The sequence below is a fragment of the Ranitomeya variabilis genome, chromosome 7 (genome assembly GCF_051348905.1).
Source record: "Ranitomeya variabilis isolate aRanVar5 chromosome 7, aRanVar5.hap1, whole genome shotgun sequence".
NCBI lineage: Eukaryota > Metazoa > Chordata > Amphibia > Anura > Dendrobatidae > Ranitomeya > Ranitomeya variabilis.
This window is the reverse complement of record NC_135238.1, coordinates 154,377,947-154,393,631: the sequence shown is the minus strand read 5'-3', so window position 1 is coordinate 154,393,631 and position 15,685 is coordinate 154,377,947. Positions and strand designations below refer to the sequence as shown.

At 43.8% G+C, this 15,685-nt stretch overlaps 1 protein-coding gene across 4 annotated transcripts in view; it reads right to left on the bottom strand.

Moving 5' to 3' along the window:
* The window catches only part of ALS2 (alsin Rho guanine nucleotide exchange factor ALS2), a 134,539-nt gene that overhangs the window by 90,678 nt on the left and 28,176 nt on the right, over nt 1-15,685 (bottom strand). For all 4 annotated transcript variants that reach the window (XM_077272105.1, XM_077272102.1, XM_077272103.1 and 1 more), the window contains exons 2-5: nt 9,438-9,514; nt 5,314-5,468; nt 2,820-3,715; nt 359-725 (exon numbers count right to left, since the gene is read on the bottom strand). In XM_077272105.1, the coding sequence (XP_077128220.1) occupies nt 359-725; nt 2,820-3,715; nt 5,314-5,468; nt 9,438-9,457 (1,438 nt within the window). In that variant the 5' untranslated portion in view covers nt 9,458-9,514. The remainder of the gene's footprint in view (nt 1-358; nt 726-2,819; nt 3,716-5,313; nt 5,469-9,437; nt 9,515-15,685) is intronic.

Sequence of the window (15,685 nt, the reverse complement as noted above, 5' to 3'; positions counted from 1 at the left end):
GGAGTTAGATAACCATAAATGCAATGCAGCGCTGGGCTGAATAAGGTGACAATTTTAGTTGACATATAAAAAAAATGGTTGATAGGTTCCCTTTAAACACTTTTCTGTGAAGGGCCACTAATTGGCTGCAACGGTTACATGATATTGTATCAGGTGACTGGCAGCAGACAGAGCGCTGAGATTAGAGGAATGGCACCATTCCTGGAGGTACCGTAACCATAATTTTATTTTATGGCTAATAATAAGGGGGTGTACAGTTGTGAACAACCCCTTCAGCTCATTTCTTACCATTTTTTTTTTTTTATAAAAATCTGGAAAACCTCTTTATATATAAATGAATAATTGAGGCATTGCTCACCTTGGGAAAGAAGTCCAGGTAAGGAGAGTCTTCTACAGCCAGCTTCAGCCTCTTCCTCTCGTATATCCACAAGACTGGAGCTTTTCTTGCCCTGCATAGACTCTAATCTTACTTGCTCTTCTCTGCTGTCCTTCAGCCCTTCTTGTACAACAGAACCTAAAGGATTCTGGACTCCTGCATCACACAGAGACCCAGAATAAAAGTTCATCACTTTCTTGAGAGACAATGCTCCAGCTTCACATGTAGCCGCTACTCTGACACCGACGGCTGACGCACAGGACACGACGAGGCTGTTCAGAGCAGATGTTGTAGTGGTTGCTGGACTCAAAAGACAGTCAACTACATTGGTCAACTTGTGCTCTTTATTCTAGATCAAAAGATAAAGAATAGGACTATAGTCTTACAATACTAAGAGACGACGGATAAAACAGACATAACTTACAAGGACTTTCTTTACAGCCCCTAGGACAGACAATGCAGAGTTGGTACCTATAGGCATGAGGCAGTGATGGACTGGCTAGTAGCAATTTAGAAACTTATTTTCACCAACTTTTGCAATCACTTGGATAAATGTAAGTGGATCAAAAATTAACTCATATCATTCACTGCCTGTATGTCACTTGAATAATGCAGAAAAGTCAGTACTCTGGAAGCCAAACATAAGCTACCACCGATGCAAAATATTAAGGAGAATGAGGGAAAAAAAGGTTTTATTGCAACACTGATCAGGTGTTAAAGGCAATCTGTCAGCAGGTTTTTATAAGTAATCTGAGAGTAGCAGGATGTAGGGGCAAAGACCCTGGTTCCAGTGATGTGTCACCTACTAGGCTGTGTTTTGTCATTTCAATAAAAATCAGTTTTTATTCAGCCAGTAATCAATGTTTTATCAGTCAGTGATTACCACTATAAGACTAGGTGTCTCATGCCATGTAGTCCTTCTGCTCCGAGTAAACGCACCCTGACCACTAATTAGCAGCTTCTGCCTATGCACAGTGCACACAAAGTTACCAATCAGTGGTGTGGGCGGGATTAAACACAGATTTCATTTCACAGCATTCAGAACACTGCTAGATCTGCAGCAGAGAAAACAGTGATTGTATCAGAACTTCAGCAAATAGCCGCGTGGGGGGAGGGGGGACAGTGAGGTCCATCACACCACATGGAGGGGAGGGGGGGGGCAGTGAGGTCCGTCAGGACGCATGGGGGGGAGGGGTGTCAGTGAAGTCCGTCACGACAATTGGGGGGGAAAGTGAGGTCCGTCGCAACGCATGGGAGGAACGGGGAGACGTGAAGTCCATCACGACGCATGGGGGGAAGGGAGAGCCGTGAAGTCCATCACGACGCATGGGGGGGAAGGGAGAGCCGTGAGGTCCGTCACGACGCGTGGGGGGGAGGGGGGAAATGAAGTCCGTCACAACACGTTGCAGTGAGGTCACGCTGCGTGGGAGGGCGAGGGGGGGCAGTGAGGTCCATCACAACACGTGGGGGGGAAGTGAGGTCTGTCATGCGCATGGGAGAGGGGTCAGTGAGGTCGGTCACGCTGCGTGAGGGGGGCAGTGAAGTCCGTCATGCCGTGGGGGGATGGGCGGGTAGTGACGTCCGTCACGCCATGTGAGGGGAGCAGTGAGGTCCGTCACGCCGCATGTGGGAGGGAGGGTAGACAGTGATGTCCATCATGCCACGTCAGGGTGGAAAGTGAGGTCTGTCATGCCGCGTGAGGGGTGTGGACAATGACGTCCGTCACAACGCGTGTGGGAGCCATCATATTGTGTTATGCTGTGGTGAGGACCATCATACCATGTGTTGGGGGCTGTGCAGTCTAACATACCCCCCACACACACAGTATGTATTAGACTGTGGGGGGATGTGGGGACATCATACTGTGTGGGGGGGATGTGGGGACATCATACTGTGTGGGGAGAACGGTTGATCAAGAGTTGAATAATAGGAGCAGTTTGATTTATAAAAAGAAGTAAATTGTATGGTGTTGATTAGCTGCTACAGATGAGAGGACATGTTACAATAAGTCCTATTGTAACAAAAAGACACTGGCGTAAGTGCTGCAACAAAAGACATTTTAGGGACAAAATAACCCTGAAAAGTGTTAATTGCTTCATAAATGATGCGGGTACACCACCGTCTAAAAGACAATCTGCACATATCTTTACAGCAGACATATTACAACAGATGAATAAGTGTATTGAAATAATGCATCATATTGCCTTAAAGTTGCCCTGTGTTTTGACATACCCTTTTGACAAGGAAAAAAAAACAAAAAATTGGCAATTTATATATTTTAAAGAGGAATAACAGAGGAACTGAACAGAGAAGAAATCTAAAAAGAATCAGCATAATTGTTTAGTATTGTTTAATTATAATTGATATAAAAAAGATTTGAACCCAATAGCAATCCAGTTTGGGCTCATGCCACGACGTGATCCTTTGTTGCCCTATCTCTTACCTTTGCCTGATCCAAGGATGTATTCTGCGGTGCGGATTCGTCTGTGGATTGATTAGCGCCAGGCTGCAGTTCACTGTCACATGCCGGCTTGTCATGAGTCACACTTTCGTACAAGCTGGCCACATCTGTGCCAACCTCTGTCTCCGAATCCATCAGTTTGGAGCCACGGTTGCTCCTTTCCTCTTGGGTATCAGAAAGAAATGAAATCTCTTGCACTTTGGAGCTTTTATCCTTTGAGGCCAGCGGAGACTTACTAGTCCTTATTTCAGGATGGGACTCTGCTAACATTACCCCAAGCGGGCAGCAGTGAGCATCAGAAATAATGACATGGTCTTCCTTTTCAGTCATGGTGATGAGCAGCTCTCTGCAATGATTGCATCTCTCTGGCACAGGCTTAACATCCTGGGCGAGCGGGCACTGCACCAAGGCCAAGCTGTGAAACGCACCACATACTACTTGAAGGACAACACGACCTGCAAGATGTTCCACTTTTTGAGGCTTAGTCACAGGAAAGGTTGAAGTTATTAGTCCAAGCTGACAGCCAGTGCCCCAGGCCCAGATTTCCCTGCTGGCGGACAATGCGAGAGTGTGCTCTTCTCCACACGACAGCTGTATAACGCGCAGCCACAGGGGCGGTGTGCTCTCCTGGTCAGTTATGGTGACTGGTAGGGGTTCTGATATAGATGGGTGGTTGGCAATGGCACATTGCCCGGCAGTGTTCTCCCCCCACATGTACACCATGCCATTTTCCGTCACTGCTCCACAGTGATAGCTTCCTGCGGCGACGCATATTACACGCTGACCACACAATCCTTTCTCTACTAAAGGGACATTGCTGGGAATTTCATATACATTCTCCTTCCATGGCTGCTTCCCAAAGCTGAAGACTTCTCCATCTAAATAAAAAACATTAAAAAAGTTAAAGTACTGCGAATTTAAGAAGAAAAAAAAAAAAACATTATTCCAAGTTGTAAGAGCCAGGAATGACTAATCTGGGCAACGCCATCAATATTATGTAATATTGCCAATATGAGTATGATACTCCAGAGCTATGGAGAGCAGGCGTGATCAAAAGAATCAGAAAAGATGGACCACAAAATATGCTGCAGTACATCACTTAGCACTGGACTTCTGTAATTGAGATCTTGTCTGGATTTCTATGTCACTGGCGATGGGTTGCAAGTTGTGAAGTGCCTAGTGAAGAAGCTCCCTGACAGATGATGCCAAGGGAGGTAGGGATCCAGCTGGTCAGATTTCAGACTGACGATTCCTTTTGTTTTCTGCAAGATAAGCGGCGGACAGAAGAGACTGAAAGCTGCTGTGTCAAAGAACCCAGGGGCAGTCGGTAGTGCAAGCGCGCCTATGTATGGAGGAGTCAGGAGAGATGGCGGATTGCAGAACTATCATTTATCCAACATATCTATTGTGTATGGAGCCCCATAGGTCCAGTTCATGTTTCATGACTTCCGTCAAGTGGTATACATTTGAAAAACTCCCAATGTATACCGCTAATGAAAAGATGCTAAGTACACAGTGTGCCAAGTTACCAATACGATCCCATTCAGACTGGTATCACCCCTCCCCTGACCTGTCTATAAACTGGGGTTAGTAGAAGTTTAGTCGCTTCAGAAAACTTGTTCACTTCCTCAGGCTGAAGGGCTATGCAGTATGTCTAGCATGGACTCCAAAGAGAACGTAACATGATCATCTCTCAGGCCTCTCTATCTGTGCTCCAAGACATACAGTATATGTTTAACAGAGGCCTGTGATTGATGCCACACAGGTTCAATATGACATCAAACACACAACGTCTACATCGCTGTCAAATTCCTTTTTCGTGAGGTACTAACCTACATCAGCCATATGAGGCCAAAAGGACTCTTACGTTCAACAATCGGTATCAGAGCTCTAGACAGAAAGTTCAACATGTGTGAAGGGAGCTTCAGTGTCAAGATACTCAAAAAGGTGGACTTGATCTGCACTGCCGAATTATCAGTCAAGGACCCAAGCACCAAGGGTTACTAAAATTGGTTTATTGTCAATGTGTCTCAGTCATCAGACTCGGTCTTCAGGACAACCACATGAACAACAAACGTGTGTGCATCCCAGGGCAAAACATGAAGTGAACAGTACCCAGCATTTACACCTCCCCACAACACAAGAAACGCTCCCCTTTCCTTCCTGTGAGGATAGACTATTGTGCATGTGGTCACCGGCCCTGGATTATCACCTACACAGAGATGCTCAGTCTGAGACATTAGCACCAGGAACTACATAACTTTCATCCCTCCAGGTCATAGGGACTCAGACAAGCATTGCATTTACATAGTGTAAGTAAAGCATTAATGTAAAGCTAGGGATAGAGCTCTAGATTTATTGGTGGGGAATCCACTTTATCAGAGTACTAATTCTGCAAATATCATTGCACAATTTCTCACTGTGGCGCTATGCGGTAAATTAGCAATACTGGTTATGTAAGGACGCGTCCACGTACCACTTGTGAGCAACAGCCCATGATTTCTTCCCAGGCTGGCACTTAGGACAGTTCTTCCTCCCAGTCCATGAAAGCTTACTGGTGTGACATGGGGTGACCCGGCCTGCCACACATGAGCAGCACCTCTTTCCTGAACGCCTTCCGATTCTTCTGAACTAATAAGAATTCAAAAAGTTTGGTGAAAAAAAAAAATCAAATGATAATGAGCAAACTTGTATGAGGCATCAGCTATACGAAGTTAGTGACAGCATCCAGAGTCACGTTACAGAAGAGAAACACATGTCCCTCGTGTGATGAGCATGCGATTTAGCTGCCCAAGTTTTATTTTGCATAAACAATGCAGAATAAAATCATACAAAGGATGACATGATCTCACACTGCAGCTGCAGCCAATCTCATTATGCCCTATTGGCTTAAAGAGGGGATTGAAGACAAATGCCAAAAACACGCCGTTAACTGCAGACATTACAGAATGTCACTTGGCATGCACACGCTTCATGGCCCAAATAGGATTTCAACATAATGATTCTTACTGGCACATCAGACGCGGCCATGACAAAAAGTCTCAGCCCGAGCCCTGATACAGCGGCGGTAGTGGTGGGGTTCACATGTAGAGTAGTTTATGCCAAGATACAGAAGGACGAGGGAGTGTTATAAAAAGGTTCTAGTTTATGGGCTAATTCAGATTTGCTGGTCCTGGACATATTTGATGCAGACAGAAAAGAGGAGTATGGTTTATTCCAGATTATAATACTGACTGATTCTCCACTCCTAATACAGCCATGAACTACAGATTATACTCAGTTTCTCAATGACTTGTGGTTTACACTTTGTCTATGAATACAAACTTCCAGCAAAACTATATAGAAGCTTAAAACAATGAACGGTCAGATCATTCATTGCTTTCTATTGACTGAGGGAGGTGAAGAAAGTAGTCAGCAAAGCTAAATCAGCCTGCGTATTCTACCAAAAAAAGAAAAAAAAAAAAAGAAAAAAAACCACTGACCAGCACCTCCGAAAAGAATAGAGCTAGTGTGAACAGGTGCAAGCTACCATGACTGCATAATATAGAAACAAAAAACACAGCAGCCTCTGTAAAGCTATGTTCACAATTTGGGTTTAAGCATTTTTTTTTGCTGTTGTTGCTTTTTTATGCAAATTGTAAGCTGTGTTTTACAGTACCAGTAAAGTCTGACATTTCAGAAATCTCATGCACACACTTTTTTTTTCCTGACTGATTTGGAAAACTGGTGCGTTTTTGCAAACTGTAGTATATCATTTCTTTCAGTTTATTTGCAGCGCTTTTTCACCCATAGGAAACAGGTAAGTGAAAAAACGCAGCAAAAGATGCAGGTATCATTTTTTGCTGCGTTTTTGTTAATTCAGGCTTTTTTGAAGCCACTAAACTTTATCAACAGTCACAAGAGACAAAAAAAAAACTCAGCCAAAAAACTGCTTTTTGTAAGCAGCTTCTTTACATCCAAGAGAACAGGTTTTGCCTGTGGGTAAAAAAGCAGCAAAAACGCAACGTGTGAACATAGCCTAAATGATAAGATGTGTGCAAACACTGAATATGTGACATTTGAACTGCACTACTACTATATGGAGTATGCTTATAAAAACGAAGGTACTTGGGGCAAAAATTGGCCAATTCATGAGAGCCCATCAGCTGCGACAAGGCAGCCTTTGATGGGACCCATCTCAATATCATGCCTCTCCTGTGCTAAAAACCTACAAATGTAAAGGGCCCTTCAACGTTTGCATACATTTTAGCGCTTGCAGTGTGCTGCTGTATTCTTTTGGTAGCCTACATATTCTAGTATATTGTGTCCACCCCAGACTGAGCATTGTTAAAAGTTTGCAAGGCAGTGATACCATGGAAAAAGAATGACTAGGCCAGGCCTAGCATCAGTCACAGGGATTCAGAAGTGCTGGTGGTACAACAATATTTTACATCTTAGGGAAGTCACCCATTTAAATTTGGAAGGGACGAAGATTCCAGCTTCTGGTATGAATGGTAAAAAATTAGGTATTTATTCAAACATTTAAAAATCCATGACAATCAAGCATGTCAAATGTTTGAATACCTAATTTTCTACTGTTCATACCAGAAGCTGGAATCTTCGTCCATTCCTGTTGTCTCCACACTTGTCAGAGCATTATTCCATGCATACTGGGCTACAAGATACAGTGAGCTGGCTAACCTTTTCTATTTTTACCTCTTTAAATGTACCTATATTTTTTGATACCTTAAGTTTTTGTTTTATTTTATGGTGCTTTCCACCACAACCGAGCACAGCCTGAAGCTGTACTATCCCATTGATCTTTGGTTTTGATGTACCAAGATGGATTTGTTGGACTGTCTAAAAGCTAAGCTGTCATCTATGTGTAATGCATGTAGATGTCAATCGATCTAGGATATTCTCTTTATACCAGGCTAGTCTTAGATTATAACCTAAAGGGATAGGATCAGGGACATTAATAGTTGCAGGGGTCACATTCGCACCCGGGTCTCAGACTAGGAGCCCAAAAGGTCCCGTGGTCCCATATGAAAAGACTATAAGCATTAAAGAACCCTTCCAAGGTTTTTTATTTCTGCGCTGGAGTGGTGGCACAAACATAAGGTCCCTGACCCTAGTATTATAGTCACCAGCTGACATCTTCAGCTCTTCCCAGTGCTGCTCCATCCCTGTGCCACCATCCTGCAACCGCACCTTCTGATTGACTGGAAATAAGGTAATGGTAACATAAGCACCTACTGTATGTCTATTACAGCCTTGTTATGGCTCTCATAAACGTACATTGAGTTGTGACTTCAGGATCGCCCAGGGAATACTGGAAACCAACCAGAGTTCCACCAGTAACAGATGAAGACGGCTGCTGGTGAGTATAAGGCCAGGGTCACACTTGCGAGTGTGATGCGATAAAGTCGCATCAATTCCCAGCACTGCTGCCAGCACTTGGGACCGGACTGTGCGGCTGTATAGAAATACATGCAGCCACAAGCTCCGGTCCGAGTGCCGGCGGCAGTGCCGGGTATTGATGCGAGTTTCTCGCATCACACTGGCAAGTGTGACCCCGGCCTAAGACTAACTGTAGGGACCTTACATTAGTGCACCACCATGCTGCAATTAAAAAAATAAATACTGGAGTGGCACTCTAAAAACCTATGACATTGGAAGGCAGGTTGAAGAGCCACAATCTTCGAGTTAAGTCACTGGTAATAATAATTATTTTGGGAGCACTGTCTCAGATTTTTAACGGTTCAATAAATATTATTTAATTCAGTAAAGAACAATAGTAAGGTAGTAATCTTACAATGCTGAAAGTTTTTCTATAAATAAAAATACATATTTTCTTTTGCATTTGGTTGGGAAATATTTTAGAACACATGGCTGTTTTACACAGCAAGTCTTAATGCAAGGTGAAATATCTGAAGAGCTAACAAGGCATGAACGTGTTAGCATCTTTAATTTGAGAAGGATAATATATTGCTTAGAGTATTTTATTCCTTACTTGCAACCCCTAACAGTCTTCTTCCAAGATGACAAGATATAAACTAAATAAAAAGTGATAAAAATGGTCTACGCTCCATGTCAGCAGGGTTGGAGGGGAGGGGAGGGGAGGCTGTGGTGGCTGCTGCACGCAATGTTGGTCGTAAACAGGTCAAGCAACTGACAATCTATGGATGGAAGGCTGCTGAGTGTCATTACAAAGAAAGGTGGCTATATTGGGCACTCATTTTGGGGGGTTTTGTTTTTGCATGTCAGAAATGTTTATTTCTAAATTTTGTGCAGTTATATTGGCTTACCTGGTGAAAATAAACAAGAGAGATGGGAATATATTTGGTTTTTTATTAAGTTGCCTAATAATTCTGTACAGTAATAGTTACCTGCACAAACAGATAGCCTCCTAAGATAGCCAAATCTAAAAAAACCCTCCAACTTCCAAAAATATTAAGCTTTGATATTTATGAGTCTTTTGGGTTGATTGAGAACATAGTTGTTAATCAATAATAAAAATAATCCTCTAAAATACAACTTGCCTAATAATTCTGCACACAGTGTAAAATTTATTTTAGGCAACGACCTGTATTTTAAGTTTCACAAAAAAAAACCACATACCTTCCTGCCTGTGTGTCCATGGGTTAGCAGTTTGGATCCATTACAGCCTTAACTTTTATTGGTTTTCCTCGAAATGCCTGTGTAGAAGAAGAAATAAACCAAAAGTAAATCAATTGCCGAAATGAACAGCATGTCACAACACTGTAGTAATGACTGGCAACTGGTGTCCCATGACCCACTCTCACAGTAAACAGGCACAGCTGCCAGCTGCGCGCACCACATGGAGACATGACGGGCAGCAGAAGATGCTAGGTATCCACAAATATCGCTGACTATTACCTCTATTATGCACAGGTAAACTAGAAGGTTTCTCATAAAAAATGCAAACATTTACTGAACAGTTGGAAAAATGCTCTCTGGCAGTGAAAAAAAAAATCAACTGTCTATACGCTGAACATAATAGGAAACTTATATGAGAGAAGCATAGTGTAGGGGCTGAGAGCCTGATTCCAGCTATTCATCACTTACAGGACTACTTTGTGCAGTTGTGATAGAATCCCTCTTTTCTCTGCTTTAGGGCTGTCCCACACGTCCAGATAATTCCGGTACCGGAAAAAATCGGTACCGGAGTTATCCATGTCCGTGTGCCCGTGAGCTCACGTAGGCCATACGTGCGGCACACGTGTGCCGAGTTGGTACCACACGGAGCGTGCAGGAGACAGCGCTAAAGTTTAGCCGCGATTCATATCTTCTCTGCAGCAGCGTTTGCTGCATAGAAGATATGAATAATAGTGTTTAAATGAAAGATCTATGTGTCCGCCGCCCCCCCACCCCCTATGCGCCCCCCCCCGCTGTTCAGAAAATACTCACCCGCATCCCTCGTTGGCTGTCGCTCCTTCCTGGTCTGGCCGCGGCTTCCACTGTATGCGGTCACGTGGGGCCGCTCATTTACAGTCATGAATAGGCGGCTCCACCTCCCATAGGGGCGGTGCCGACTATTCATGATTGTAAATGAGCGGCCCCACGTGACCGCATACAGTAGAAGCCGCGGCCAGACCAGGAAGCAGCGACAGCCAACGTGGGAGCGGGTGAGTATTTTCTGAACAGCGGGGGGGCGCACAGGGGGTGGGGGGGCGCACAGGGGGTGGGGGGGCGGCGGACAGGTAGATCTTTCATTTAAACACTATTATTCATATCTTCTATGCAGCAAACGCTGCTGCACAGAAGATATGAATCGCGGCTTCAGCACCATGTGGGGGGGACAGCGCTTACTGTAGCGCTGTCTCCTGCACGCCACAGGGACCGCACACGGAGAACGTCCGTGTGAGGTCCGTGTTTTACACGGACCCATTGACTTTAATGGGTCCGTGTAATACGTGCGCTCCCACGAACACTGACATGTCTCCGTGTTTGGCACACGGAGACACGGTCTGCAAAAAAATCAATGACATCTGCACAGATGCATTGATTTTAATGGGTCTACGTGTGTGAGTGGCTCCGGTACGTGAGGAAACTGTTACCTCACGTACTGGAGACACTGACGTGTGAAACCGGCCTTACATGTAGCAGTGCTGAGAATGCCGAGCTGTGTATGACTCCGCCCACACCACTGATTGGCAGCTTCCTGTGTACACTGTGCATTGTCAGCAAACTGCCAATCAGTGGTGGGGGAGGGGTTACATAGATTAGCCTGACTGCAGTGCCTGGAACCTAGTCCGGCAGTGATAATCTCCTGCTGAAAAAGCACTGATTGTATTCAAACTACAGCACACAGCCCAATAAGTGACACATCCCTATATTATACTGCTCTCAGGTTAAAGGGAATCTGTCATCTCAATTTTGCCCTATAAGCTGCGGCCACCGCCATTAGGGGCTTATCTGCAGCATTCTGTAATGCTGTAGATAAGCCCCCATTGTAACCTGAAAGATAAGAAAAACATGTTAGATTATACTCACCCAGGGGCGGACCCGGTTCTGTTTGGGTCCGATGGGCGTCGCGGTCCGGCGCCTCCCATCTTCATACGATGACGTTCTCTTCTTTGCTTCCTGCCGCGGCTCCTGCGCAGGTGTACTTTATCTGTCCTGTTGAGGGCAAAGTACTGCAGTGCGCAGGCGCCGGGCCTCTCTGACCTTTCCCGGCAAAGAAGAGGACGTCATCGTATGAAGATGGGAGGCCCTGGACCGGACCGCAGCGGGACCGCCCCTGGGTGAGTATAATCTAACCTGTTTTTCTCATCTTTCAGGCCATGTGCACACGTTCAGTATTTTTCACGTTTTTTTCGCTATAAAAACGTGATAAAAACGCGAAAAAACGCTAACATATGCCTCCCATTATTTTCAGTGTATTCCGCATTTTTTGTGCAAATGTAGCCTTTTTTCCGCGAAAAAATCGTATCGCGGAAAAAAAAGCAACATGTTCATTAAAATGCGGAATTGCGGGGATTCCGCACACCTAGGAATGCATTGATCTGCTTACTTCCCGCACGGGGCTGTGCACACCATGCGGGAAGTAAGCAGATTATGTGCGGTTGGTACCCAGGGTGGAGGAGAGGAGACTCTCCTCCACGGACTGGGCACCATATAATTGGTCAAAAAAAAAAAGAATTAAAATAAAAAAATAGTCATATACTCACCTTCGATGGCCTCCGGAGTCTTCCCGCCTCTCCGCTGCCGCTTCGGTTTCTATAGCTGGTGTGCGGTGAAGGACCTGCGATGACGTCGCGGTCTTGTGATTGGTCGAGACCGGTCATGTGACCGCTCACGTGACCGCGACGTCATGGAAGGTCCTGAACCACACCGGCATCTATAGGAACGGACGCCTGCAGGTGAGTATAAACATTTTTTTTTATTTTTTTTATTATTTTTAAACATTCTATCTTTTACTATATAGTAAAAAGATGGTCACACTTGTCAAACGCTATGTTTGACAAGTGTGACCAACCTGTCAGTCAGTTTTTAATTACGCTTGCAGAATGCTAAAAAAACGGAAAAAAAAACGCAAAAAAAACCCGCTGATTTCTTGCAGAAAATTTCCGGTTTTCTTCAGGAAATTTCTGCAAGAAATCCGGACGTGTGCACATACCCTCAGGATACATCGGGGGCTTATCTACAGCATTACAGAATGCTGTAGATAAGCCCCTGATGGCAGTGGCCGCAGCTTATAGGGCAAAATTGAGGTCACAGATTCCCTTTAAATAGCAAAAACCTGCTGACAGTTTCCCTTTAAGACTCTGGACAAAATCTACAACCTCAGGATTTTGCAGCTTTTAATATCACAGAGAAAAATGAAAATCCAAAAAGACATCTCTGGAGGGGGGACATATCACGCAGACCTCAAATACATAGGATTAATTATAACTGGGGAAATGAGAAAGAAATGACACTTCACATTGACCATATGGGATTAATTATAACTGGGTAAGGCTAGTTTCACACTAGCGCTTTGTGGAGGGCTGCGGACGTCTCGCATCACCCTCGCAAGGCTAACCCCGGCCTAAGACTAACTGTAGGGACCTTACATTAGTGCACCACCATCGTCGTTTTGACGATGCGGAGAAAAAAGAAATTGCAACCAGCTGCGTCCTACGCTGGTCGCCGCATCGTCAAAACGACGCATGCGGAAGCATCCGCATACAGCCGCACGACCTGCGTACCTAATGTTAAAGATAGGTACGCAGGTCGCATGCAGGCCGTATGATTGTAGATTGTGAGCCTTTGCGGGCAGAGTCCTCTCTCCTCCTGTACCAGTTATAACTTGTATTGTTTAAGATTATTGTACTTGTTTTTATTATGTATACCCCTCCTCACATGTAAAGCGCCATGGAATAAATGGCGCTATAACAATAGATAATAATAATAATGAAACACCTAAGGCTACTTTCACACATCAGGTGTTTTGCATCAGGCACAATCCAGCGAATGTTGGAAAAAACGGATCCGTCGCATCAGTTTTTCACAATCTGCGCCAGATCCGTTTTTTCGAAGGATTCGACTAGCATATCCAGATAATTGGATAAAAAAAATTTGGAGCATGCTCAGTTTAAAAAACTGGAATCCGGCACCGAAATCCGTCATTTTCCGGATCTGGCACCTTCCGGCTCCCATTCTAGCAAACAGCCGGAAGCGCTTCCGGCTTTTTCGCCGGAGACTAAAAAAAACGTTGCTATGGACATTTTTTCCGGAAACGGCTGATTTGCCGCATCCGGCGAAAACCGGACAAAACGCAACGTCATCTGGCACAATCCGGCACTAATACAAGTCTATGGGGAAAACATGGATCCGGCGACAACATTCACCGGATCCGTTTTTTTAAATTTTGATTGAGCCTGACAGCGAAAACCTGATGTGTGAAAGTAGCCTTACCGCAGTAAAATGTGCAGGGTTCAGCAGCTTCCCCAGGAAGAACAGCTATTAGTGGGGTTCTAGTAGATATATATATATATATATACACACATATATACATACATACATACATACATATACATACACACACACAATCTTTGGGACCAATGCTACACAGATAAAGTGGCTCCTGCAGGATGACAGGGTGGCCATACACATTAGGTGACTGTCAGCCAATTTCCAAATTTCCAATAATCTGATGTGTGGGGTGGTGTCCGAGTGGGCAAGTATAGTGGGTACTTTGAACCATAGGGTGGAGGAATGTGGAAATACCCGTCTTAAGAAACATTTGTTTCACTTTTAGTTTGGTAACAGATATGAATCCAAAGGAAACTGAAATCTTCTGCAGGCATGAAACTAAATATACAATAGGAGAAATAAATAGAATATTAGTTTTAGATAAAGAAAACATTTGAAGCAATTCTGTTTAAAATTCCTAACAAAAGCATTAAAACTCTAGGATAAACCGCATGAAGCTACAGTTGCATGTAAAAGTTTGGGCACACCATGTCAAAATGACTTATAGTGAACAATTAAGCAAGTTGAAGATGAAATGATCTCTAAAAGGCCTAAAGTGAAAGATGACACATTTAATTTGTATTTTAGGCAACAAAAAAAAAGAAAAATATTTTTTTTTCCCCATTTTAAAAATTACAAAAAGGAAAATGGGCCAAAGCAAAAGCTTTGGCACCTTGGAGATTTGTGTTCTCAAAAAACTGTGACCAAGGTTCCAGACCTTATTTAGTCTGTTAGGGTTATGGCTTGTTCACTATCATTAGGAAAGGCCAGGTGATGCAAATTTCCCAGCTTTATACAAACCTAGAATCCTCTAACCTTGTGCCAAAAAACAGAGCAGCCATGGGTTCTTCTAAGCAGCTGTCTTGCGCCTTGAATATGAAAATGGTGGAAGCTCACAAAGCAGAAGGCTATAAGATGACAGGAAAGGGCAACTTTAAAACTCTTTGCTCAGTTTCAAATATAATTAAGAAATTGCAGTTAACATGAACAGTGGAGGCTAAGATAAGGTCTGGAAGACCAAGCAAAATTTCAGTGAGTGCTGCTTGTAGGATAGCTAGAGAGGGAAATGAGAACCCTCGCTTGACTGCAGAAGACCTTCAGAAAGATTTAGCAGTCTCTGGAGTTGTGGTACATTGTTCTACTGTTCAGAGAAACCTGCACAAATATGGCGTTTATGGAAGAATCATCAGTAGAAAACCTCTCCTGTGTCCTCATCACAAAATTCAGCATTAGAACTATGCAAAAGAACATCTAAATGAGCATGCTGCATTTTGGAAACAAGTCCTTTAGACCGATGAGGTTAAATTAGAACTCTGACCACAATGATCAAAAGATATGTGTGGTGAAAAAAAAGGGCACAGAATTTCAGGAAAAGAACATCCTGCCAATCATTAAGCATGGGGGTGAATCAATCATGCTTTGGGGTTGTGATGCAGCCAATGGTACCAGGAACATTTCACGGGTGGAAGGTAGAATATGTTCAATTAAATTTCAATAAATTCTTGATGCAAACATAACACCATGTTTAAAAAAAATGAAGGTGAAAAGAGGATGGCTTCTACAAATAGATAATGATCCTAAACACAAGTCAAAAACTACAATAGACTACCTCAAAAGGCGCAAGCTGAAGATTTTACAATGGCCCTCATAGTCCCCTGATTTGAACATCATTGAAAATCTGTGGCTAGACCTCAAAATAGGAGTGCATGCAAGATGACCCAGGAATTTTCCAAGGAAGGGAATGGATGAAAATACCTCAAATAAGAATTTAAAGACTCTTGGCTGTTTACAGAAAGAGTTTACAAGATGTGATACTTTCAAAAGGTGGTGCTACTACAACATAAAGGCTGCCCAAACCTTTGCATTGGTCCATATTGCTTTTTGTAATT